General features: G+C 46.7%; 2 protein-coding genes across 7 annotated transcripts in view; one reads left to right on the forward strand and one right to left on the reverse strand.

Annotated features, from left to right (window-relative positions):
- Wdr25 (WD repeat domain 25) overlaps positions 1–13191 on the reverse strand; it is a 138559-nt gene extending 125368 nt beyond the window's left edge. For 2 of the 5 annotated variants that reach the window (XM_040742497.1, XM_040742493.1), the window contains exons 1-3: positions 12133–12410; positions 11349–11483; positions 7971–8786 (exon numbers count right to left, since the gene is read on the reverse strand). In XM_040742497.1, the coding sequence (XP_040598431.1) occupies positions 7971–8762 (792 nt within the window). In that variant the 5' untranslated portion in view covers positions 8763–8786; positions 11349–11483; positions 12133–12410. The other 3 variants (XM_040742494.1, XM_040742495.1, XM_040742496.1) reach the window with 3 other exon arrangements.
- The window catches only part of Wars1 (tryptophanyl-tRNA synthetase 1), a 32017-nt gene continuing 17122 nt past the window's right edge, over positions 12563–27457 (forward strand). Inside the window, exons 1-4 of one of the 2 annotated variants that reach the window (XM_040742499.1) lie at positions 12563–12670; positions 17720–17893; positions 23665–23878; positions 25493–25601. In XM_040742499.1, the coding sequence (XP_040598433.1) occupies positions 17783–17893; positions 23665–23878; positions 25493–25601 (434 nt within the window). In that variant the 5' untranslated portion in view covers positions 12563–12670; positions 17720–17782. Of the gene's footprint in view, positions 12671–13398; positions 13545–17719; positions 17894–23664; positions 23879–25492; positions 25602–27457 lie in introns of those variants that run through there. The other variant, XM_040742498.1, reaches the window with a different exon arrangement.

Here is a 27457-nt window from a genome sequence, read left to right on the forward strand (position 1 = left end):
GCGCTGTGCCTCTGAGGCCACCCCGGGATGTATTCAGAGGACTAGACATGAGGGTGGGGCACTCCCTGAAGCTTCCTAACTGCCAAAGAGTCTCAAGCTACCAGCATCACTTCCAGCCCACATCCCTCCTGGGGACAGGCCAAACAACAGCATCCTAAACACAGGCCTAAACTTGGGTGTCTTGTCATCCCAAGCAGGATAACTGCGACCTCTCCTGGCCATGACCAATCCTGATTCGGATTAAGTGGTTTTGAGAACGCCGAGGACGGAGCAGGCTGAGGCCAACACTTACTGAGCTCCTGTGGGATCCAGCTCAGCAACAGGTGCTTTTTGTTTTCGTAGCTGTGTGTGTATGAAGATATGTATACACGTATGTGCATGTGGACATACATTTGTGTGGACATGCATGTGAAGGTTAGGGGACAACTTCAGGCACTATGCTGGCTAGCTTTGTGTTAACTTGACACAAGCCTGTAGTGCGTTTTCTTAATTAGTGACTGATGGGGGAGGGCCCATCCCATTCAGGGGCCATCCCCGGGCTGCTGGTCCTGTGTTCTATAAGAAAGCAGGCTGAGCAAGCCATGAGGAGCAAGCCAGAAACAGCGCCTCTCTGTGGCCTCTGCTTCAGCTCCAGCCTCCTGGTTCCTGCCCTGTGTGAGCTCCTGTCCTGACTGCCTTCAAGGACAGAAGTGTAGATGTGGAAGTGTGAGCCACATAAGCCCCTCCTCCCCAACTTGCTTTCCATCATGGTGTTCACCACAGCAACGGGGACTCTGGTTAGGACAGGCAGCACCCTTGCTTTTTAAGACTGCCAGCCTGGAACTCACCACATAAGCTAAGCCGGCTGACCAGAGAACCCCCAGGACCCACCTGTCTCCACCTACCTAGCACTGGGATTAGAAGTATGCACCCACATTTTTATGGGGATTCTGGGAATCAAGCTCAGGTCCTTGTATTGATTTGCAGGCATTTTACTGACTGAGCCACTCCCCCAGCCTACATGATGTGCTTTTTAAAACACATTCATCCAGAGATCATGTGACAGAGGTAGGAGTGCCCCTCTTGGTCGGACTCAGAGGGAGGCCCACTTGGGCAGAAACCAGCTACTCAGTACAGGCTGCTGGAAGTCATGTTCTTCCCAGGAGGCTTGTAGCTCAGTTAGTCAAGGGTTACCTGGAGTCACTCAGCAAATATCAGTATTTGATCTCCATAGCTAATTTGTTCTGCTGGCCAGAAATTGGAATTACAGGCTGGAAAATATGTCACATGGCTGGGCATGGTAGCACATGCCTTTCATCCCAGCACTTGGAAAGCAGAGGCAGGCAGATCTCTTTGCCTTTGAGGCCAGCCTGGTCTACATAGAGACTTCCAGGCCAGTCAGAACTAGCCACAGAGTGAGAGCATGTCTCAAAGAAAAAAAAAAAGAAAAAACAAATCACACTGCATCCCCCGGAAACAGATGTCTAATTTCTCTGACATCACAAGCAATAGAACATCTATCTTTTCTAACTGAGTTTCTCTCTCTCCCTCTCTGTGTCTATATCTGTGTTGTGTCTGTGCATGAGTCTCTGTGTGTGTCTCTGCGTGTGTCTGTGTGTGAGTCTGTGTCCCTGTGTGTGTGTCTGTATCTATCTGTGTCTGTCTGTGTATCTGGGTGTATCTGTATGTGTCTGTATGTCTGGGTGTATCTGTATGTGTCTGTATGTCTGGGTGTGTGTCTCTCTGTGCCTGTGTGTCTGTGTCTTTGTGTGTCTGTGTCTTTGTGTGTCTGTGTACAGGTCTGTGTGTGTGTGTCTCTGTATGTCTATGTGTATCTGTGTCTATATGTCTGTGTGTGTTTTTGTGTCTGTGTGTCAGTGTGTGTCTGTATGTCTGTCTATGTGTGTGTATGTATCTGTGTGTGTGCCTGTGTATCTGTGTGTGTCTATGTCTGTGTGTGTTTTTGTGTCTGTGTGTCTGTGTGTGTATGTCTGTGTGTCTTTGTGGGTCTGTGTGCATCTGTGTGTGTATGTGTGTATGTCTCTGTGTCTTTGTGTGTCTCTGTGTGTGTCTATGTGTGTATGTGTCTGTGTGTATGTGCCTCTGTGTGTCTGTGTGTATCTGTGTGTGTCTGTGTGTATGTGCCTCTGTGTGTCTGTGTGTATCTGTGTGTGTCTGTGTATATGTCTGTGTGTCTGTGTGTGTATGTCTGTGTCAGTGTGTCTCTGTGTCTTTGAGTGTCTGTGTCCATCTGTGTGTGTCTGTGTATATGTCTCTGTGTTGCTTTGTGTGTCTCTGTGTGTTTTTGTGTGTGTGTGTGTCTGTGTGTGTGTGCCTGTGTGTCTGTTGTGTATCTGTGTGTGCCTGTGTATCTTTGTGTGTCTGTGTGTATGTCTGTGTCTGTGTGTCTGTGTCTTTATGTCTGTCAGTGTGTCTCTGTGTCTTTGAGTGTCTGTGTGCATCTGTGTATGTCTGTGTATATGTCTCTGTGTGTCTTTGTGTGTCTCTGTGTGTGTTTGTGTGTGTGTGTGTGTCTGTTGTGTATCTGTGTGTGCCTGTGTATCTTTGTGTGTCTGTGTGTATGTCTGTGTCAGTATGTCTCTGTGTCTTTGTGTGTCTGTGTGCATCTGTGTGTGTCTGTGTATGTCTCTGTGTGTCTTTGTGTGTCTCTGTGTGTTTGTGTGTGTGTGTGTGTGTATGTGCCTGTGTGTGTCTGTTGTGTATCTATGTGTGCCTGTGTATCTTTGTGTGACTGTGTGTATGTCTGTGTCTGTGTGTCTGTGTGTGTATGTCTGTGTCTGTATGTCTGTGTCAGTATGTCTCTGTGTCTTTGAGTGTCTGTGTGCATCTGTGTGTGCCTGTGTATATGTCTCTGTGTGTCTTTGTGTATGTCTGTGTATGTGTCTGTGCGTATCTGTTGTGTATCTGTGTGTGCCTATGTCTGTATATCTTTGTGTGTCTGTGTGTATGTCAGTGTCTGTGTGTCTGTGTGTGTCTGTGTGTATGTCTCTGTGTGTCTTTGTGTGTCTGTGTATATGTCTCTGTGTGTGTTTGTGTGTGTCTGTGTGTCTGTTGTGTATCTGTGTGTGCCTGTGTCTGTGTATCTTTGTGTGTCTGTGTGTATGTCTGTGTCTGTGTCTGTATGTCTGTGTCTTTGTGTGTCCGTGTGCATCTGTGTGTGTCTGTATGTCTGTGTGTGTCTGTGTGTATGTCTCTGTGTGTCTTTGTGTGCATCTATGTGTGCCTGTGTCTGTGTATCTTTGTGTGTCTGTGTGTGTGGCTGTGTCTCTGTGTATCTGTGTCTGTGTGTGTCTTTGTGTGTCTGTGTATATGTATCTGTGTGTCTCTGTGTGTGTTTGTGTGTGTGTGTCTGTGTGTATCTATTGTGTATCTGTGTGTGCCTATGTCTGTATATCTTTGTGTGTATGTGTGTATGTCTGTGTCTGTGTGTCTGTGTGTGTATGTCTGTGTCTGTGTGTCTTTATGTGTCTGTGTATATGTCTCTGTGTGTCTCTGTGTGTGTTTGTGTGTCTGTGTGTGTCTGTTGTGTATCTGTGTGTGCCTGTGTCTGTGTATCTTTGTGTGTCTGTGTGTATGTCTGTGTCTGTGTCTTTATGTCTGTGTCTTTGTGTGTCCGTGTGCATCTGTGTGTGTCTGTATGTCTGTGTGTGTCTGTATGTCTGTGTGTGTCTGTGTGTATGTCTCTGTGTGTCTTTCTGTGTATCTATGTGTGTCTTTCTGTGTATCTATGTGTGCCTGTGTCTGTGTCTTTGTGTCTGTGTATGTGCCTGTATGTCTGTGTCTGTGTGACTGTGTGTATCTGTATATGTGTGTTTCTGTATCTGTGTGTGCCTGTGTGTCTGTGTGTGTATGTATCTGTGTGTGTGTCTCTGTATGTCTGTGTATCTATCTGTGTCTCTCTGTGTCTATATCTGCGTGTCTGTGTCTCTGTGTGTCTGTGTATCTGTGTCTGTGTGTGTCTTTGAGTGTCTGTGTCTTTGTGTGTCTGTGTATGTGCCTGTGTGTCTGTGTCTGTGTCTGTGTGACTGTGTATATCTGTATATGTGTGTTTCTGTGTCTGTGTGTGCCTGTGTGTCTGTGTCTGTGTGACTGTGTATGTCTATATGTATATGTGTGTTTCTGTGTGTGTCTGTGTGTGTATAAATCTGTGTGTGTGTGTGTCTCTGTATGTCTGTGTATCTGTCTCTCTGTGTCTATATCTGTGTGTGTCTGTGTCTATGTGTATGTCTGTGTGTCTGTGAATGTATCTGTGTGTATCTGTGTGTGTGTATGTCTGTGTGTCTGTGTCTGTGTGTACGTGTGTATGTATCTGTGTGTGTCTGTGTGTGTATTTATGTCTGTGTGTGCGTGTCTCTGTGTGTGTGTATGTCTGTGTGTGCGTGTGTCTGTGTGTATGTGTCTGTGTGTGTTTCTGTGTCTCTGTGTGTGCCTGTGTCTGTGTATCTTTGTGTCTGTGTCTGTATCTCTGAGTATCTGTGTGTCTGTGTGTATCTGTGTGTACCTATGTGTCTATGTGTGTCTGTATGTCTGTGTGTTGTTGTGTGTCTGTGTATATGTCTGTATGTCTATATGTATCTGTGTGTGCCTGTGTCTGTGTATCTGTGTGTATCTGTATGTCTGTGTCTTTGTGTGTTTGTATACATGTCTGTGTGTGTGTCTCTGTATGTCTGTGTATCTGTCTCTGTATTTATCTGTGTCTGTATGTCTGTGTGTCTTTGTGTGTCTGTGTATGTGTGTGTGTATATCAGTGTGTCTGTATGTCTGTTTGTGCCTGTGTCTGTGTGTATCTGTGTGTATCTGTATGTCTGTGTGTCTTTGGGTATCTGTGTACAGGTCTCTGTGTATGCGTCTCTGTATGTCTGTGAGTCTGTCTCTGTCTGAGTGTATCTATGTGTGTCTGTGTCTGTATGTCTGTGTGTGCCTGTGTCTGTGTGTGTCTTTGTGTGTTTGTGTGTGTCTGTATGTATCTGTGTGCCTGTGTCTGTATCTCTGTGTGTGTCTGTATGTCTGTGTGTCTGTGTCTTTGTGTGTCTCTGTGTGTGTATCTGCGTGTGTCTGATTGTATCTGTATGTCTGTGTGTCTGTGTGTGTGTGTGTCTGTGTGTTTCTATATGTCTGTGTGTCTTTGTGTACCTGAGTACAGGTCTGTATGTGTATGTCTCTGTATGTCTGTATCTGTGTGTCTTTGTGTACCTGTGTACAGGTCTGTGTGTGTATGTCTCTGTATGTCTATGTGTCTGTGTGTGCCTGTGTCTGTGTGTGTCTTTGTGTGTCTGTGTGTGTATCTGTGTGTCTGTATATCTGTGTGTGCCTGTGTCTGTGTGTGTGTCTTTGTGTGTCTGTATGTGTGTATCTGTGTCTGTGTGTATCTGTATGTCTGTGTGTCTTGGTATGTCTGTGTATATGTGTGTGTCTCTGTGTGTGTCTGTATGTATCTGTGTGTCTGTATGTTTATGTGTGCCTGTGTCTATGTGTATCTGTGTGTGTCTGTATGTCTGTGTCTTTGTGTGTCTCTGTGTGAGCATTTGTGTCTGTGTGTCTGTATGTCTGTGTGTGCCTGTGTCTGTGTGTCTTTGTGTGTATCTGTGTATGTCTGTATTTGTTTGTGTGTCTGTGTATATGTGTTTCTTTGTGTGTCTCTATGTGTGTCTGTATGTCTGTGTGTGCCCGTGTGTATCTGTGTGTGACTGTATGTCTGTGTCTTTGTGTGTCTCTGTGTCTATGTATGTGTCTGTGTGTATCTGTGTGTGCCTGTGCCTGTGCCTGTGTATCTTTGTGTGTCTGTATGTATGTGTCTGTGTCTCTGTGTAGCTGTGTGTGTCTGTGTGTGTATTTGTGTGTCTGTGTGTGTCTTTGGGCATCTGTGTGTGTGCCTGTATACCTGTGTCTGTGTATCTTTGTGTGTCTGTGTGTATGTCTGTGTCTGTATCTCTGTGTGTCTTTGTGTGTGTGTCTGCATCTCTGGGTATCCGTGTGTGTCTATGTCTGTGTGTCTTTGTGTGTCTGTGTCTCTGTGCATCTGTGTGTGTGCCTGTGTGTCTGTGTCTGTGTATCTGTATGTGTCTGTATGTCTATGTGTCTTTGTGTGTCTGTGCACATGTCTGTGTGTCTGTGTCTTTGTGTGTCTCTGTGTGTGTATGTGTCTTGTGTGTCTTTGTGTGTCTCTGTGTGTCTTGTGCATCTGTGTGTGTGTCTGTGTGTCTGTGCCTGTGTGTCTGTATGTATAGGTGTATTTCTGTGTCTGTGTCTCGTCTGTGTGTCTGTGTATATGTCTCTGTGTATGTGTCTTTGTGTGTCTCTGTGTGTATATGTGTCTGTGTGTGTATATGTGTCTGTCTCTGTGTGTGTCTGTGTATATCTGTGTGTCTGTGTATCTTTGTGTGTCTGTGTGTATGTCTGTGTCTATGTATCTGTGTGTGTCTTTGTGCATCTGTGTCTCTGTGTGTGTCTGTATGCATATGTGTGTTTCTGTGTCTGTATCTGTCTGTGTGTGTCTAGTGTATCTGTATGTGTATGTATCTGTGTGTGTGTCTCTGTATGTCTGTGTATCTATCTGTGTCTCTCTGTATGTCTGTGTGTCTTTGTGTGTCTGTGTACATGTCTCTGTGTTTCTGTGTATGTATCTGTATGCATCTGTGTGTGTCTGTGTCGGCGTATGTCTATGTATCTGTGTGTGTGTTTCTGGGTGTCTGTGTGTGTGTATGTGTGTGTACAAGCACACCATGCACGGCACACATGAGAAGGTAAGAGGACAGCCCTATGTGCCTTCTACCTTGTGTTTCAGATAGGGTCTCTCACTGGTCTGGAACTTTGCTGTATAGACCAGACTCTCTGGCCTCTGAACTTCCAGGGACCCACCTGGTGCATGCCACCTTGCCAGACTTTTTACTTAGATTCCAGGGATCCAAACTCAAGTCTTCATACTTGCAAGGCAATCACTTTACTGACCAAGTCATCTCCCCAGACTTGTTTGTTGCTTGATTTAAAGACCTTCAAAGCTAGAAGGGTGTGGTGATGCAAGCCTTCTAAACACAGCATAGGGGAGGCAGAAGCAGGTGTCTCTGTGAGTTCAAGGCCAGCCTGGTCTACATAGGCTGTACAAGTTCCAAGACAGCCAGAACTACATAGAGAGACCCGTCTCAATCAATCAATAAATAGGCTGGGAGGTGGTGGCACACACTGTTAATCCCAGCTCAGAAGGCAGAGACAAGAGGATCCCTGTAAGTTTGAGGCCAGCCTGGTCTACACAGCTAGTTCTATGACAGCCAAGGCTACATAGAGAAACCCTGTCTCAATGACAGACAGATAGATAGATAGATAGATAGACAGACAGACAGACAGACAGACAGACAGACAGGTCTCCAAAGCTAGATTATCAAAAGTCAAGTGCTGATCATTCTGTACCAGAGTTCAAAGTGAAGCAAGATGAAGCATCCCAGCTTATTAGCAAAGGGTTAAAAGAAACAATGTTCAGGGCTATGAGCACATGAGAAATGTGGTTCTTATACCTGGACTATTGTGGAGTAGCCTGGACTGCTGCTATGGGGGACCCTCTACAAATAACCATCAGGGTCTGGCAGGGGAAATGTATGAGCAGAGAGTGTTTACAGCAGCATGGCTCACGGGAATGTGCTACTGAAAGGTGATGAAGTGTCCAAATCAGGAAAGGAGATGAATTATGGCGTACTTGGGTACGTATTATAAAATAGCGCACACAATGAAGTAATGGGTTTATCGTCGTCTGGGCATACTATAATTTATTTAACACTGTAGTGCTATGGCAAAGCAGCTCTGGAAAAGGAAAAGAACAGGGCCGGAAAACCAAGTATCTGAGAACCCTCTCACAGATGTACCAAAAAGGAGCTACAAAAATTTGCAAAAGGGGGTGTGTAGCCTGTGTCCACCCACAGCCTGACGCTAATCAGTGTAGTATCCCAGGAAGGCCCTGTGAGCTCTTCCCCTCACCTTACCTTGAAGGTCTTATCCATGGAAGTAGAGAGAAGCATGTGGCTCTTACAGAACACTGGACACCACTGAATGCTGTTGACAGGGCCCCTGTGGCCTCGCAGGTGGAAAAGCACTTTCCTGGGGACCTTGGTCTCTCTATACTGACTGTTCAAAAACGGCTGGATGAACTCAGACACTGTGGGAGGCACACAGAGGGGCGCTGGGGCACATCCTGCAGGGGGTCCCGGAGGTTCTTTGTCTTTGCCCCCACCTTCTGGATTCGGTGCCTGCAGCTGCCTCAGTCTCTTGGGGATATAGGGGACCACACAGTCCTCACCTCTCTTCCTCTGAGAAGAGCTGGCGATTCCAGAAGTGCTTTCAACTTCGCTTTGAGCATGAGAAGATGAGCGGAGGGCAGCCCACGCAGCTTTCACTGGCTTTAAGCAGGCAGCTGCCAGAGGCACGTGGCCGGCTGGAGCGCGGCTCATCCACGAAGGGCGAGGAGGCTCACTGACGGGAAAGGCAGTATCCGGGTCCTCAGAGGGCCACTGTAGCCTCTGGCTGGGACAAGATCCCGGGGGACTTCTCCAGATCCGAGCCAGCGGCAGACGTCGGTCCCCTGTGTCTTCAGAAGGACTGTCCCCTATGTGTTGAGCTCCCTCTTTTGTCACATCCACTGTACCAGATGTAAAACCCATCCCAGAAGGTCTGGTCATGGCAGAGGCATCATCTATCTGATCTTCAGAGTTCACACTTGTGGTAGGCTCGGTCTCAGTCTCGGAGTCAGAATCATCATATGCCACCAGCGAGGCCATGCGTACACAAAGGGCTTCCTATAACTAAACAAGGTCAAGAGTCAGCAACTGTGAACAGGAAAATTGTTCTGTACTTGAAATCTAAGACTTCAAACCCCGCTAACACAAACACATAAACAATAAAACTACATTTTCTTCTTTTTTTAATTACTTTTATTTTATTGGTGTTTTGCCTATTTGTATGTCTGTGTGAGGGTATTGGATCCTGGAGTTACAGACAGTTGGGAGCTACCATGTGGGTGCTTGGAATTGAACCTGAGTCCTCTGGAAGAGCAGTGCAGTCATCCACTTGACTGTAAGTCATCTCTCCAGCCCCAAGGCTGTGTTTTCATTTCAACATAAAAGAAATGATGTCTGCGGTGGTACAGACAGCTCAGTGGCTAACGGTATATACTACTCTTCCAGAAGATCGAAATTCAGCTCCACATGTAGCCCCGGTTCCTAAGGGTCCAGCACCCTGCTCTGACCTCCACGACTACCCACATTAACATATACACACCCACTCACCAACATATATGCACACACACAAGTAAAGGTAGAAAGCATATTTTTATAAAGGAAAAATTAATAATAAATGATGTTTTGGCCAGCAAGATGACTCAAGTGGGTTAAATGCCCTTGCTGCCAAGCCTAAAGACCTGAGTTTGATCCCTGGAACTTACATAATGAAAAGAGAAAAATCAATTCGTGAAAGTTGTCCTCTGACTGCAACACATGCGCCATCACCCAAATATATAAACAAGTAAATGTTAAAAAGAAAGGGAGGGAGACAGGAAGGGAGGGAAGGAGGGAGGGAAGGAGGGGAATGTATTTTAGAGAGATGGCATGAGGAAATGGTATGTATACCCTATTTTAAACATTATATAATATATAAAGACTTAAGTAATTTTTAAAAATAAATGGATTTCCTATTCAGCAGACATACTTAGAACATGCAATTTTAAAATGGAAACCTATGTGGGGCTGGGGATGACGCTTGCTGGCAGACACTTGCTCAGACATTCAGGGTTCCGGGTTTGCCCCTCAACACCACAAAGCAGGAGAGGAGGGAGCGTGAAGAAAGGGATGAAGAAGGTAACAAAGGTAAGCTTAGGTGGCATCCGCCCGTGAGCCCAGCACTCATGAAGCTGAGGCAGGAGGGTTACGATTTCAGGCTACCCTAGGATATATAGCAAGACCCTGTCTTAAAAACAATCAAAGGAAAACACAGAAAACAAGCTTCTGGAGATGTAGAGCAATAGCAGAGCACCTACCTGGCATGCCAAAGCCCAGGGCCGGATGCTCAGGCACCAGTCTACCTACGCAAGTGTGGCAAGAGCAATTCTGATCGTGGCATTCAAATTTGTGTCTCACCCCAAATGTACAGATTCACCTGGTAATGGATTTCCTTTTCTAAAATTCTTCCTGGAATTCTGAGCCATCACAAAATTGTTATCAGCTAGTTCTCAGTAAGAGGTGTTTTGCTTTAGAATCCAATATTTCCCTTCCACGAAGGGAAGAGCAAGTACCAGCAAGGAATAAAATACGGGTGCTAAATGTATCACTACCAGCAGAGGGCATGGTGGGACAGGGCGCAAGCCGGGGCCATGGACCAACTTCCCAAATAAAGAAACCCCACCTGGCCTCACGTTTTCAGTTTTACATTTAATTCATGGATTGTTTGTGTGAGTGCATGCATACCTATGGGAGCGTGCGAACCTGTGCTCCCGCACACAAGGAGGCCAGAACATGGCATCCTGTGTCCTCCTCTATTGCTTTCCAACAATTCCTCTGAGGCACGGTATTCCTTTCTCTTACCTCTTAGAGGTTAGGTTACAAGCAAGTGTGTAATGCCTGGCTGGGTTCTGGGATCCTAACTTTGGTCCTCATGATTTCAAAGCAAGTGCTCTTAACAGCTGAGCCTCTCTGACCCCATATTCTTTTTTTTTTTTTTTTTGGTTTTTACGAGACAGGGTTTCTCTGTATTGTTTTGAAGGCTGTCAGTCCAGCCCGGCCTCGAACTTACAGAGATCCGCCTGCCTCTGCCTCCCGAGTGCTGGGATTAAAGGCGTGCGCCACCAACGCCCGGCTGGCCCCATACTCTTAAGACAAGGATCTCACTGCATAAGCCAGGCTGGTCTTAGTCTCACAGTCCTCCTGTCTCGGCTCTCTGAGTGCTGGAATAACAGGCACACATCACCATGCCAGGCGCACACTGGGTGTCCACATCCCATCCAAAGCCCTTGGCGCCTGTCCCTCTGACAGCACAGTTCATCTAAGAACTCCACTGCCAGGCACGTTCATCATGCAGTGTCTGTAGCCATTGTTGCCACCAGCCGCTCACTGAGTCCAGGCAAGCGCCAATGCCCACGTCTAACGTTGTCTTCTAAACAGGACTTCTAAAACCAGACAGCCACTGTCCAAATGAACCAAGAGCACACTGGGGACTAATTACACAAGGGTGGAACCATGCTCTTCAAACCATTGAATCTCTACATGCTCAGCAGGGATTGGAGGCCAAGCTCCTGTCCCTAGCTGTCAAATGGAACCCACCACCAGACCACATAGACCTCGTTCACAGACCTGGATTTCAAGCCACACAGTTACCTGCAGGGTTGACTCACAATAGTAGCCCGTCAGCTCCACAGGGCGGGGGGGAAATGTCTGAGTGACTTCTTCCAGCAAGATGTTGGACTCCTGACGCACTCCACCATGTGTAGATCTCTTTCACTCATTCAACAGCTGCAACATAGGCAAAACAGTTAATGATCTTCACTCTGCACACTCACAAGTCATAGGGAGAGAGGCAAAGACATCCCCCACTCCACAAGCAGCCCAGAGGATGCCATGGCAAGTGAACTCAAAGGGAGAAAAGGAAGAGGAGAGGAGAGTAGTTGGGCCCAGGACTGCATGTCCTTACGGAGCTGAGACAGGCCTCAGAGAGAGTACACCTGTGTGACACTCTGGAGAGGCTGTGGGAACCAAGGTGGTCACAGTGCTGAGTCAAAACAGCAGAACCAACGACGATCTAGAGGAATCAAGGGTGAGTCAAGAAAATATGCCTGAAGGGAGAAGGCTGACAGGAGTACACGCAGTTTAGGAGGTGATGTTTGCCATGTTGTACCCCACGTCCAAGAGATGTCATGGGAAAAGGGGGTGTGGTGAACCCGAGAGGAAGAGCCTAAATGGGGGGAAAGGCAATGAGGACGGATAACAAAATGTAAACAGCTAACGGGGGCACGGATATGTGGGCAGGGTGTCCTATGTGTTTTGCTCACTATCCAAGAACCCTTGCTCTAGATGTTATTTGTAGACTGAAATCTGGTGAGGCAGGATGCTGAGGAAGTTAAGGCAGACGGTTTTTCCCGTTAAACAAACAATTCCTTGTTACCTAGTCTGTGCTTAGCTCTATGCTGGATCTGATGTGGGAAGAAATTAAACTCGGATCTTGCCCCGGAGGCCACAGATCCATGAGGGGAAACAAAAAGATCGCCCTAGACACGGGCTTTGAAGGATGAGAACTTAGCCAAGCTGCCAACGATCGTGGGTAGCGTTCAAAGCACTCGAGGAAGAAATGGGAAGAAAAGGAAGACGAGCGGCGCCCTGAGCCTGACGCTAAGAGGCTGGAAGCACGCGGCCACCAGGTCCCGGCCCCATCCCGCCCAGGCCCGCGGCTCACCACACACACGGAAGCACTTGGTCCTCCCTTACAGCGGTCCGGCCTGCACCCGCGCCACCCAGTCGCGTTCCAGCACGACGCCAGGGACCTCAGCCAATCAGAGGTGGGATATGCCCCGCCCCTGAATGGACAGCCAATGGCGGCATGCCAGGACCGGAAGTTGTTCCGGCCGGATGGGGTTTCCAAGGACGCCCTGGAGGTACCGGTGACTGAACCAGCGGTACTGACCGGCGGGTGCAAACGGGTGCCGGTAAGTGAGAAGTGGGCGGCCGCCGCTCCGGGAGCAAGGAAGGGACGCCGAGGTAGGGCCAGGGCCTTGGGCTACCGCCCACGCCCTGAGCCCTGCGAGTCCGGCTCCGAACCGAGCTCGCTGTTCTCGGGGCACCGGCACCGCGAGGGGCGGGGAGGCTGCGGCGGCGCCGCCCACCCACGCTGTCCTGGTTTCCCACTGCCTGGAGCTTTGCCCTGTAGGGTCTCCAGCAGTCCCCTCCACGAAATGTTAGGAAGGTTCCTGGTGCGTATTTCACCGACCCGGAACCCGAGGGAGAAGCAGAGAAGTAACGCGACTTGCCCATGGTTTCAAAGCAAGCTGATGCTCAGCATCAAAAGCTGGCTCGCTCTGACCTTTCGGAGTTATCTTTCCGCTGCAGTACACCACTTCTGAGCGGGACAGCCTCAGGGAATGGTACAGGCTGACCTGCCCTCCCTGTCGTCTCTCCACTGCACACAATAGCAGTGATGCTGTGGGCGTGTGGGGAGGTCACATGGCGGTCAACCTCAAGAAGGGACAGCTGATGCAATGGCATGTAGCTCGGGGCTATTGAGAGTTTGATTGGTCTCACCCTCCTCCTCCCCAAGCCCAACCAGTCATTGGAGGGACTTGATCATTAGGGAAGCTGGCCAAGTGGCTAAAATGTTCTGAGAATCTGGGTGATTTCTCAGAAACCCCTAAGTAAGTGAAACTGAAAGAGTAGGGCAAGGCAGGAAAGAAAGACAATAGACCCTTCTAGAAACAGAAACTGAAAGAAAAGAAAGGGAGAGTATTAAAGACCTCCACCCTGCCTGGGCATTCTCTTATGCTCAACTGTCCCTTGTGACCAGCGGCCACAGACTCCACAGCCAGGGTATGTATTGCCAGCTTGGCCAGGCTTGGAGCTTTAGTGGGGTTTGGTTTGGTTTGGTTTTTGGTTCTTAACCTGCCTTATATGAAAGTGCTGAAGACTTTTGAGAAGGACCAATGTCAGGATTGGAATGGTGTGCGTTTATTTTCATGTAGTAGACCCAAGTTCAGGTCATGCCCTGTTTTTGAGGAGTAGGTGCAGTGGGTGCCCAGGGGCCTGTTTGCCTTCTGAGCTTGCCCTTCGACAGCTTTAAAGCTTTGGGCTGACTTGGCCTCCTTATGTGTTCAGTGTCTGACTACATGGGCATCCTTATCGTGGCAACCAAGTCTCTAATGTGTGTCTCTGTAAGTTAAGGTCTTTCTGTTTTAAGGCAGTGTTCACGGGGCTGGCCTTGTAGTTTGGCTGTTAGGAGAGGCTTGGTTGGCATGTTCCCGGCTCTGGGTTCTATCCCCAGTGCCTTTGTATGGGAAAATAACCTTTCAGTAAGTAGACTATAGTCTACCCCCAAGTTTAGGAGTGTAAAGAGCTGCTTACTGTAAATAGGTTTTGTCTTCTGGGATCATGTCAGTCTGAAGCTATCATTTCCTGCTCTTTGAGGTCACAGTCCCAAAGTATCTAGAAACTTTCCTACGCTAGCCCCTTTTTCCAAGCTGGAATCTGGCTGCCCTCTTCACTCAGGCTGCAGATTCTGTGGATCCTCCTCCCCGTGTGGGTTTCATGGTGGTCCAAGTTCTTCTCATCTCTTCTGCTCTCTCTGTGCTGTATACATTTTCTTTAAGAGCCCTCAGCGTTGATCCAGAACAATGGCGTCTTTCCAAATGAGCCATAGACTGAGTTCCTAAAAGGGGAAGTAGGCTTCTCATCAAAGGCCTGCTGTGGTTGCTCTGTGTTGGACAGTTTGATTTTTACAATCCAGGTACTTTTGTTACAGGGGATAATAGATTACTGCCTAGTTATAACCTTTCTTCCATGTTGTGTTAGTAAAAGAGCCTTTCCTTAGCAAAGACACAGCTTCTCATCTGGGGTTGACATGGTAAGTCCTCCAAACAGTGACCCTCAGCTTTTTGGCATCTCTGGACACCAGACGCTGAACTTAGACACCGCTTAAACCTGCATTCATCCAATCAATGTGCACATTAATGTACTTTAAGAGGTTCAAGAACTCCAGGCTAAAAAGTTAAGCTTAATTCTAAAAGCTAACAAACAGAAAAAGAAGAGAGCTCTTCGCACAATATACAGGTAAGTATGTAACTACATGAAATAAGGAAGATGGCGGCTGTTTTCCCTGTCTCAATCATTCCTACATCATTCACTCAAGAAACTGCCTTGGTCTCCCTCACTCTTTCCCTCATGCACCTACACATAAGGTTTGAATAGTGACCATGCATGAGTGAATGCCTTGTGATCTCACCCATCATTCCCACCGTCAGATTTAGTTTATGTGCCTCTTCTAAGTCAGAATTCTAATACTTGAAGAGATAGGTGTTCCCCTACAGCATGGAGCCTGAATGCAGGTCCCGTTCCCCTAGCTGACTACTCCAGCTTCCAGCCCTATTGCGGTGGGAAGAGACTACCTGTCCCAGGCTCACTCGCCCATTCTCCTTGGCACTTTTTCTAGGAGTTGAATGCAATTGTGACCACGACTGACTGTAGTCTTTACAGAACCCCACATCTGTGGGAAAGACCCTGGGTGGTCTGGCAGGCTCAGCTCACAGGACATGGCTCAGTGCCAGAGTGTTAAACTAGAGATAGCATTAGGTCCTGGCTTACTCAGCCATCAACTAGAACAAACACTGGGATTTTTTTTGTTTGCTGGCTTGGGAGGGGTTTTATGTGGTGGGGGTTGCAGAATGGTCTTACTTATATAGGCCAAGCTAGCCTAAAATTTACCTCAGTCCCCCTTCTCGGCTAGAAGTGATGTGTACACCACCATGCCTTAGCTAGAACCCACACTTAAAGACAATGTAAGAGAGAAGCCTAGAGGAAAATGTTGAACTTACCAAGAAACTCGTGGTCGTAAAGCTAGTACACACCCTCGCCAAACTCAAGATTCACCTAACTCAACAGCAGAGGAAGTGCTATAGCAAAGGTAGAAGGAGAATGTTCCAGGGTCACGGTGAGGATGGCCCCAGGGCTTGGAGGAGGGAAAGGACACGGGACGGGACATCCTGGACAGGAGGAACAGCAGGGACTCAGGACCTGTGACTGGGATGGGCTCTGGGCAGACCCTGATTTAGTATCTGGATCTGAACCTCAGGCAGATCCCTGTGGTTTCCCTGAGTTAACAGGATGAACAGTTACAGCTTGCTCTTCTGAGACACTGGGACAGTCCAAACTGGATATCGCTTGACCCCTTGTGTCTAGAAGTCATTTTTATTACATTCATTAGTATCTGACCCAAGTAAATATACCCAGAGAAAAGCAGGGACTGGGTGTTTTTCCTTACTCCCTGGCTTCCACATTCTTCCCTGGGCCACCAGACCTTGCTATTCAAGTCAATGTCTCAACAAACTTCCCTTAGGAATCAAGTGAGGTGATTTCCGATGGCCCTTGTCTCATCTTGGCTTTGGTATTATGAGTTTATTAACTTATATGAAGATGGTGGTGTTAAGTTTAATAAGTAGATAAATACAAACATCTCTACTCTCGACTCTTGAGATGTAGGTAGGTGGAGGACAGTGGCTGAGACCACCTTAGCTTGTCTCAGACATGGCTTCTGTAGCTGTTTCCTCCAGGTGAAATCTTCCATCCTATAGGAAGCTTGTTGTGACACAGAATGTTGACAGGGAGGTGAAACAGCAGTGTACTCTAAGAGGGGGGTAAAGGTCCTGTCCTGCAGGAGGGAAACTCATTAAACTGGGAAAGTAAACAACTTAATGGTTTCAGGAAATCCCTGAAACTAACCAGATTCCCTAGGTTCCTCCCCTCTCCCAAGCATTCACTTGAGGACTGCTGAGAGACGGAGAGGAGCTCTGCTTCCTAGAAGAGTCTCAGACCACCTGGGCTACCTACTGGCTGTGCTCTGTGCTCCAGGTGACTGGTTTTCACCCATGCTGCACTGGGTGGGCCTTGGTGATATGGTTGCCATTGAGTCATCCACCCAGTAAAACTTGTTGGTTCAGAGTCAGGGGGAGGGTCCACAACACTCACTGGTTCACCACTTTGAACTTTGATGGTAACAAGTGACTTGGTGCATAAATGAACTTAGACCAAGGTGTCAGGTCAAGGTGTTTGGAGTTACTGGTCTGGCACAGCCTGTGTCTCCCCTCAGATTGAGGTAAGTCAGGAGGCTGAGTTGAGTGGATCTCCAGAGCCCTCACTCCCAAACCCAGAAATAACAAGACTGGAGGTGCAGTTGTATCTTGCTTACAGTGTTCAATGTGTTCCTGCATTGTTTTTTTTTTTTTTTCTCTTGAATTTCTAGAACAGCCCTTGGGATAAGTTAATAGTTCATAGAGTTACATTTTATAGATAAGAAAGTGACTAACCCAACAGGTACTCCAGATGGCCCAGCCTCCACCCTTTCTAGTGTCAATAGAAATAATGACTAATAGCAAGAGGCTGCAGGCATACCTTCCCAACCTTAAGTAAAGGCAGCATGCCGGATGGCTAGGTGCATGATCCTTACTGGTCTAGAACTCAGGGCAGAGAAGGTCTTATCCTCCACCCAGACCTTGCTGTGAGATCACAGCCCCGGGTCAGCTGGAGGCCACTGTGGGGCAATACTGTGTTCTTTATGTCTACAAAAGCCTGAGAGTTTGTTCTCAAGGCAGTGAAGATAAAGAACAAACAACACTTTGCAGTATCTTTCTCTATGGTGAATGTAGCTTTCCTAAATCCATTGGTATTTGGAGCAAATATGTTCCTCCTCTGAGCACTAGATGGGAACAAATATCACTATGTGCCACTTACTGTTTACCTAGGGGGCCCTCCTTTGCTGGCCTCAAGTTGGTACCTCCCATTAATGCATGTCATTCTCATTGTCAGCATTGACGCTTCTTTTCATGACCCCAAATTTCTCCTTGTCTCTTTCCATTAATGCTGTTACCCAGTTTCTGTTACAGTTCAGCACTTTCCACATTTTTCTGGAAGAAAGGCTGAGTGCTGGGGGGGGAACACGACTGTAGTAATCTGCTCATGGTTCCCCGCCCTCAATCCCATTTCATTTTTTCCTCTAGAGTCTTGTCTCAACTGCTGAACACATCTGCTCACTAGCCAGCTGCAGGCCTAGGTCCTACAAGATGGCGGACATGCCCAGTGGCGAGTCCTGCACCTCTCCACTGGAGCTGTTCAACAGCATAGCTGCTCAAGGGGAGCTCGTGAGGTCCCTCAAGGCTGGAAATGCACCAAAGGTAGGTGATTTGTTGGACACTCCAGTACATGCATCTGCACCTCCACACCTGCACCACAGTCTGTTTACAAAGTCTGTTGATTCAGTGCCACTGCTATGCCTATGCTTTAAAATCCTTTGTATTGTAGGGAATTGGTCCCCAGATCCTAAAGATCCACGATGCCCAACTTCCTCACATCAGCAGCATAGGATTCACGTATAATTTGCCCTATACTTTAAGCCATCTTAGCATTGTATGGGTACTGTGTAAGTAGTTGGGATACTCTATGTATTTTTTTTCTTTTGCCATACTGTATCCTTTTGGGTTTTTGAGACAGGATTTCTCTGTGTTTCCCTGGCTGTCCTGGAACTCGCTCTGTATACCAGGCTGGCCCCAAACGTTAAAATACGCCTGCTTCTGCCTCCTGAGTGCTGGGTTTAACAGAGGTATTCTCCACTGTGCCCAGCTGCTATACTGTATCGTTACTGTTACTTTTTGTCTGTTACTATAATTTAAGGAAGAGAGCTTGTGTCAGGCTCACGGGTTGAAGTGTGTTGTAGGGCAGGAATGTGAGACAGCTGGACACACTGGAGCACTGTCAGAGAATGGAGATGAATCTCTGTGCTCAGCTCTCTTTGTCCTTGGAATAATGCCACCTGCATTTGCGGTGTATTCCCACCTTAATCAGCCCTAGTTAGAAAATCCCTCATAGATGTGCCCAGAGGTGTATTTCCTGTCTACTCCTAGATCCCATCAGGTTGACAGTGAATAAAGTGACAAAATGACATCTGAACATACTCGGGATGGGAGAATTTCTTTGTGTGTATTTAGTGTTTTCTGTCCTATGTTGTTGAACTCAAGGGTTTACAGAGATCCCACCAGCCCCAGTGCCTTCCAGCATGTTCTCCACAGTTCTGCTCATACACAGATGTTTTCAGTTCTTGTACAGGTTTGTAACTCTGCACGTCTAAGCTACATGCCTACTGTTTCCTTTCTTTCTTAATTGGCCACATACTTCCTGTTTTTGCACATACTTCCCATCCTCCGGTCTCCCAGGCTATATTGCAGTTCTGGTTAGATCATTGTTACTACAGGCATTATTACACTATGTAAACACATAGACAGCTGAACCATCAAGTACAGCATGAGGACTTTTCCTTTCCTTCCCACCATCTGTTTTCTCTGGAGTTAATGTTTGCCTGAATTTCTGTTTGCCTGGACTTTTCTGTGCTATTCATAATGCCATTGCTCACCACATAACACCTCCAGTCAGACACACAGGGCTCCAGTAGATTGTGAACATAGTCAACATTCTGTTTGTGGCAACATTAATCTTATATAGTTGTTGCTTTTGTTTCCTGTTTGGGGGCATTGTTTGGTATCTGGACAGTGGGGCGTGGCACATGCTAAGGTAGCATGCTGCCACCGTCTTAACTGCTTTTCTCCTTACTGCAGCCGAACAGCTGACCCACAACATGAGCTCCAAAGAGGAAGAGCCATTTTATCTCACTGTCTGAGGGTCCAGCCCCTCATGAGGAAGATGTTGCTGCAGATACACGTGGCGGCTGGTCATGTGATACTGCAGTCAGGGAGCAGAGAGAGATGAATGCTGGCTCTCTGCTTCCTTTATCCTTTTCCTTCTGTCTGAGACCCCAGTCAATGCGGTGGGTGACACTACCCACACTCTAGGAGGGTCTTCTGTCATCCATTACACCACTGTGGAAACATCTTCACAAACACACCCAGAGGTGTCATCTGGGTGATTGATTCCAAATCCAGTCAGGGTGATGATGAGGGTTAACCATCACAACCTCAAGGCCAGGCGTCCAGGACTGGTTTTTTCATTTAATACACTTTTTATCCTTAAGCCTGTATGCCTATTCACTAAATAACAGCAAGATTTGTGTCGTATTATCTTGGCAGAAATTCCCTATTCCCGGAGTTGACCCAGTCTCTGGATTGAATGAAAAGGTTACATCAAGTAGTGGGCCTGTACTGTCTAGGTTAGTGCACTGATGGTGTTGTATTTAATAACACATTCCTCAGACTGTCCCCACCATTAAGCAGTATAGGGCTGTCATGGTTCTGCTTTACTACTGTGGAAAGGTAATTTCTTGGGCTTCTTACAAGACCTCTGCCAGTTTCCTTTTGGATGGTCTTCATTCATCTGTTGTCATCTTCCTTTTCCGTTTTACTCTTGGGGCAGAATTTTTGGTTGTGAGCCTAGCTTTACCAGCTGAGCCATCTCTCTCTAGCCCCTTTTTTGGTAGAATTAAGTCTCCTAGTTGTGAAAAGTCGTGGCAAAGGAGACAACCTTGAGCTGCGCATGCCTGAAAACATATTTACCTTCCCTAAGGTTTGATTGATAGCTAAGCTGGGTATGGAGTCTTAGATGGAAGCAACTTTTGCTTAGAATTCTATTGCTTGTTTCATTTTGTCTGACATGGTGTCTCATGTAGCCTAGCCTGTCCTCACCATGCTATAGCCAAGGATAACATGATCTTCTGCTTCTACCTCCTGGTTGCTGACATTAGAGATGGGAAACCGCACCCAACTTCCCTTGGAATACTCTCACTGTGCCTCAGTCACCATTTTGCTGGTATCTTGTCTGTCCTCTCGAGGGGCATCAGGACCCTTCTTGTTCCAGTGCTCTGACATTCCTGGGCCAGGACCAATGCTCTTTGCAAACTTTAGTTCTCAGAAGCCATGTTGTTTCTTTGATCTCTTTGGTGCTCTGTCCTTTGTGTTTTTAAGTCAGAAAACACTCCTCTGGTTTTCTTATTTTTGTCTGCTACTTTCCATTTCCTTCTGTTCTTTCAGGGCTATTCCCTCACCTCAGCCTCCTACTGTCTTCCATTTCTCCTGTCGAGATAAACTCCCCAGCACCCCTGTAGGCATGCTCCTTAGTTCCCTGAGCTCCTGATGGCAGGTTTCCTGGTGCTCTGCTCCCTGTGTGCTCCCAGGGCCTCTGTGAGTTTCTTCCCTCCCTTTCATATCACACGCATCTCAGATGTGTGCTATGTCTTGCCAATCCACTCAAGACATCAAGTGTGAGGAGACGTCTGTGGATGGCCCCTTTCCTGAATAGCGTCAGGCTTGCTTTGGTTAAGGAATCTTTGGGTTTAGAGTCTTATTGTAACTTTCCTTAGAAATCAGATTCTCTGATCCGCTGCCACCTCCTCCCCTAAGTGGGATACGAGTCTCTGTGGTTGTCTCAGGCTGTTCCTAGTGCTTCCCTGATCGCAGCTGTGTACGGCAGTCTGTGATCTGCAGGCCTTTGTCTTCTGCCCATGGAAACCTCTGGATAGAGTGGGACCCCAGGCGTAAGCGGAACACCTGCTTCCTGGACAGTGCTGAGCCCACTGCCCACTCCCTCACGGTGCCTGGTCCTCTCTAGAGTCCACTGTGTGAAGTGGGGTTGCTGCCCGCCTTCCAGAAGTTCTTAGCATTTGTTTTTATCGTGTGCTCAGTCTGTTATTTGCCCTTGAATGTTGCCCCTTCTGGGTCTTGTTGCTGTCACCCTCCTCCTGTTTTCCTTATCCCCTGGGATTGTGCCTTTTTTAAGGATCTTAATGGCATAGTGGGTTTCAGGAGCGTAGTCAGTCTGCATTTTTAACGGCGTCAAAGGCACCTCGTGATCTCATGGTGCCTCCATTCTTAGGTCTCCATGGCTTCCTCCTCCTCTGCTGCTCTCTTTCCACTCCACCGTCCTGTTTTCAAACCTGTGTTGATGTTACCAGGTGGTGCCATCCACTGCTCATTCAGCCCAGTAGCTTGTAGGTCATTCATTGATCCAAGTAAACCATTACAGTTAAAAAAAAAAAAAAAAAGATGGAATAGAAAGAAATGATTTCCCAAAACCTGATTATCCAGAAAGACATTTACTCACCAGGAGGGCTCAATGATCTTAAGGCAAAAGCCTAAAATAAATAAAAAACCCAAGTATTGATCATTTCTTCTGTAAACCTATTTGGAAGGTTAGCAGTGGTATATTTGTCAGTTTAGTCTTAAATGTGAATAATACATTTAGTAATGTTTTTAATTGGTACTGCTTTTTTTTTTCACCCTCATTCTGAGACAGAGTCTCACTGTGTCGCTGTGGCCTGTCTGGAACTCAGAGATTCACCTGCCTCTGTCTCCTGCGTGTAACTCCACTAGAACACTGGCTTTCAAGTTGAGTCTCTGTGTTCTGGCCCATGCTACACAGAAGTAGGAAGCCAGGCAGGGCTATTCATCGCTTTTTTTTTCCAGGCTGCAGAAGTTTCCTGACTGGGGACAAGGTTAAGTGTCCCCTCTTTCCAGAGCATTCTAGTAGCAGGCAGACAAAGTATAAACTGTCAACAGTCAGTGATTAAACCGACTGCTATGTACTTCAGATAAAAGCAGGACTGCCCACAGATAACACTGCAGATAAAACTTGTTAAACATTACTTTTATTTCCAGAGCTGAGCCAAGGACAGCAGAGACAGCAGACAGCTACCCAGCGAAGGCATCTCTCTCTTTTGTGAGCTGTAGACATGGGGTTATTGATGGCATGAGGCAAACTCGTTTTGATAGCAAATCCCAGATATTTTATTGTTTGAAGCACTGATCACTGCAGAGCCCTAGCCCTCTTTGGCCAGGGTGCTATGCCCAGTGAATCACTCTTGAGATGAGGTTGGGGTCATGGTAGCTCTTCCCCAGGAAGCCCAACTTATAGTACATGCTGCATAAATTCTAAGTGAAAATATTTGATTGCCCTAGGCATACAAATTAGACTGTGTAGTCTTTATGCTCTAATCCAGCTATGCCTATTACTCACTGTAGGGCACAGTGTGATTTGATGGCCTTAGGCCTGCTCTTTTAAGCAAGGACACAGCTTGTGTTTGCTGCTGCTTCTGCTGCACTGTTCCCTTATTTTTACTATATTTTTTTTAATAAAGTCTTGTGTACCCACACTGGCCTCCAACTTTCTATATAGCCAGGAATGGCCTAGAACTCCTGATCCTCATGCCTTCACCTCTCAAGTGCTGGAATTTCAGGCATAATAGATATGTAGATACTAGAAATCGCTTGGTAACTAGCTAGAAAGATGGCTCAGCAGTTAAGAGCATTTGCTGCTCTTGTAAAGGAACTGGGTTTGGTTCTCAGCACCCACATGGCAACCCACAAAGATAACTCCAATGCTAGGAGACCCAATGCCTTCTTCTGGCCTCCACAGGCACATATGGTACGCATGCATACATAGGGGCAAATAATAATACACATCAAATTAAAAAAACTTACAAAGGAATAGCTTCTTAGGATGCCATCATCTAGTGGTGTACCTGTTTCTGAGCATCTCTGGGGACTCACATCTTTCCCTTGCCTTTATCTGCCTTCATGTCATGTCTTTGAGTTGCCATCACAACTCCTTTGGCATCTTGATTATGTCTGTAATTTCATTCTAACCTATGCAGGATGCAGCCTTGTGAACTCCACTAACGGGGCTATGGCACATGTCCCCTGCCACCAGTCCTGTTTAAGGGCCGTAGCACGTTAACCTGTGTCACTGCTGCCAGCCTGTGTGGTTTTGGTCAGTATCAAATAAAGGTAAAATACACCTGCACCTGGCTTTTTGTCTATTCAGGATGAATCCTGGTTCTCAAACTCCTCCGCAGGCACAGGACAGCTTGAGTGGCGCCCACTTGTCAAGGCTGTAGAACTGCACGAGGTGACGTGTGAAAGCTCTCGGCACAGTGCCTGACACCTAACTAGTATTCTGCAGGTGTTAGCTTTGTCAGCATTTTGAGCATTCACCTTTTTCCCTTTAGGATGAGATTGATTCTGCAGTAAAGATGCTGTTATCATTAAAAATGAGCTATAAAGCCGCCATGGGGGAGGACTACAAGGCCGACTGCCCTCCAGGGAACCCAACAGCTGGGAGTAATAATGATCCAGATGCCACCAAAGCCAACGAGGATTTTGTGGACCCGTGGACAGTACGGACAAGCAGTGCAAAAGGCATCGACTATGACAAGCTCATTGGTAAGTCCACACCTTCTTCCCTGACAGCATCCACAGTGTTTAGTGGTGACCACCGTGTCACTCCCATCGGTGTTGCTAGATATGTGTATTTATCTGTACAAGCGCTTTGATTCACCTTTCATATGTCCGTACGTGCGTACCCTGGATAGTGACACAATCAGGATATTTAACATGTGTGTTACCGACAACATTTTTGTTTCTTTGTGGCAGGAGCATTCACAGTCCTCTCTGGTAGCTGCTCTGAAATACACAATACATTATTATTGATGTCATCACCCTGTTAGCGGCCCACCAGAAGCTACTTCTCTAACCTCAATGTGACCAACCTCTCTCATTCTCTTTCCCTAAGATCTCACATAGGATGAGATCTTGTGGTATTTAATCTTCTATGCATTGCTGATCTGGCTTGTCCTTGGGCCTCATCTATTGTTGTAGATAACAGGATTACATTTCCTTTCATAGCTGTGTTGTACTCTGGTGTGTGTGTGTGTGTGTGTGTGTGTGTGTGTGTGTGTGTGTGTGTGTGTGTGTGTCAATGATAGACTTTCTTTGTCCATTCAGAAACACAAAGGGAGATTCCATCTTGTGAAATCCAGAATATGCTTTAAACATACAGATTTCAATATCTTTGCACATATGTGATATTTTTAAAATTTTGAACTATTCCCAAGTAAAAAGCTTCAATATCGAGAAGTAGATCTTAAAACCCTTTGGTTGTATGTTACAGTCCCAAAGGATTATTATAAAATTATATAACAATAAACCAGGCATGGTGGCTCATACTTGTCACCCTGCAGTTAGGAGTAGAGGCAAAAGGATTAGAAGTTTGAAGTCACCCTCAACCATATAAAAAGACCAGTCATAGCCTGGGACACATAGATTATGCCCCAAGAGACCAAAGTTCTACATTACATGAAATGACATATTTCAAAATCTTGATCTAAAGCAAGCAGCCTGGTGGTTTTACTGGTTTGGGGTAGTTCAGAATTTTGAACCATCATGTTGTTGCTGGGAACTGAACTCAGGACCTCTGGAAGACCATCTAGTGCTCTTAACCACTGAGCCATCTCTCCAGCCCCTGTGGTCCAGAACTTTGGGAAGCTCCAGTGCGGTGGGCATGTTTGCTAGCGAGATCTCATCATTACACTCTTGCTTCAAGGCACCCCTGTCCACTGATGTCATTGATAATTGTCAAGGAAGAAGCAACTGAAATGTCTGTGTCTGCATCAAAGCTACTTGCATAGCCTAAAACATAGACTGTCGCTGGGGGAAAGTGTCCTCAGGACCAACATGAATGTAGGTCAGCAGTTTGGAAAATGTGCAAAGTGTGGTTGTTGCTGGTGAGGGTAAGCTACGCCTTAAGGTGTGTGAGTGCATCAGAACTGGCAGCCAGACTGTGTTCATAGTCTCTACCCAGGCAGACGGCACTGCGGCGTATGGTATGCCACTCTTTTGCTGATTGGGGTCTCAGCTGTTTGGACACAAAGGTCCCTTCGCTTTGTGTGAAGGGAAGAATCACAGCCAAGAGCCTAAAGAGATTTGGGTCACTGGAACAGATCATTAAGTCTTCTGGTGTCTAAGAAAAGCATCTCTGTTTCCTGGTGTTTTTTGCAGTTCAGTTTGGAAGCAGCAAAATTGATAAAGAGCTGATAAACAGAATAGAGAAAGCCACTGGCCAGAGACCACACCGCTTCCTGCGCAGAGGCATCTTCTTCTCCCACAGGTCAGGGCCCTTCCTCTGCTCTGGGTTCATGGAATTGGGAGGTGCTGGGGAGGCCTGGTACCCTGGGCAAGTGGGATCGCTGTAGTAACTCACTGTGGAATCACCCTGTCCCTTCACCTGCAAGCCCTTGTTCCTTTGTAAACTGGCCACCTCAAAAGGTGGAGGTCAGTTCTTTGCAGGTGAAGTACAGTCATATTGCGTGCTCTGAATCATTAAAGGGCATGAAAGCGAGAGACTATCAGGTCCAACTTCAGTCCTCCCACACGGAAGCTGTAGGCCGCCTCCCACTCATGAATGACATCGAGAGAGTTTACCGCAGATCCCATAGGACCTGCCTTGGGCCATAAATTCCATGCAGATAACATAAAAAAATGGACAAGTTCCAGAAGACTTCTTGCCTCTCCCCTCCACAGATTGCTTTTCCTCGTCACAGAACTGACAACCTGAGGTCAGGGTGTTCTGTTCTGCTTGTGCTTCAAGAAACACTCAAGAAAGGACATTTCTGCCCAGGCTTTTCACATCATGTCTGCAGCGAGCTCTGGGCTCTGCTCAGCCCACATGCTGTACAAAATATAATCAGTATTTTTCTTAATTGGAGTTGAATTCTGGGTCAGTGATGTGTGTCAGCAGGGAAAAGTGCCCACTGCCAAGCCCAATAACCTGAGTTCCATTCCCAGGACCCATATGGTGGAAGGAGAGAAGAGCAGATTCCCACAGAGTATACTATGACATGCACATACACTCCATGCCATGAGTATACACACAGAAAGATGCACAAATAAGTCAATAAAATATAATTTTAAAAGTTGAGACCAGGTGTGGTGGCACACACCCTTAATCCCAGCACTTAGGAGGCAGAGGCAGGGGTTCTCTGTGAGTTGGAGGTCAGCCTGGTCTGTAGAGTTTCATGATAGCTGGGGCTACATAAGAAACCCTGTGGGTAGGTGGGGAGGGCGGGACTTATGGGGGTATTGAGGGCTGGTTAGATGGAAAGGCACCTGCTTCTAAAACCTGAATTCAGTCCCACCCAATATGAGGGAAGAACTAATTCCCAAAAGTTGTTCTCTGACCTCCACACACGCAAGAAAACACACACACGCACACACACACACATGCATGCACACACAGAAAGAAATGTAATAAAAATTCGTGTGAAGACATTTAATTGATGTACCATAAAATTCAACTCTTTACACTGTGCTATTCAGTGGTTTAGTATGTTTGCAAAGTTGTATAACCACTGCAACAATCTAATTACAGAGCTTTTTAACACCCAGCAGAAAAGCCTCCCTGTCAGCCATCCCTCCCAGAACTAGGTGATGGGACACACCTGTAGTTCCAGCATGAAGGGGGTGGAGGAAGGAGAATCAGAAGCTCAGGGGCATCCTTGGCTGCATCAACAGTTCAAGGCTAGCCTGGGAAACTTGAGGATCCTACCTCCAAAATAGAAAGAAAGCAAATCCAACTAATTCTGAGCTGAAAATGTGAGTCTTAAAACTCATTCTTTTTCAAGATTATTTTTATATTCTTAGCCCTTTGCACTTCGATGTGAGTTTTAAAATCAGCCTTATGTTTTCTACAAGAAAGACCTCTGGAATTTTAATAGCATTTTATCAATGCAAAAACATAACTCCCACCTCCTCAGTGAATAACAGTTAATTTATTCTTGAGCCAAATATGGGTGTGATCATAGCCCAGAGACAGATTCATTCCCCAAATGCCATGTCCAGTGTGGTGAAGGCTTAACAAAACTTTTATATTTAGAACAAGAGCAGCTCTTACTGCTCCGTGGCTGTTTTGTCAATGTAATAACTCAGGGAAGGCATTTACACATTCTGAAGTTTGACAGAACCCAC

This window comes from Mesocricetus auratus, unplaced genomic scaffold (assembly GCF_017639785.1).
Source record: "Mesocricetus auratus isolate SY011 unplaced genomic scaffold, BCM_Maur_2.0 Super-Scaffold_15014, whole genome shotgun sequence".
NCBI classification, from domain to species: domain Eukaryota; kingdom Metazoa; phylum Chordata; class Mammalia; order Rodentia; family Cricetidae; genus Mesocricetus; species Mesocricetus auratus.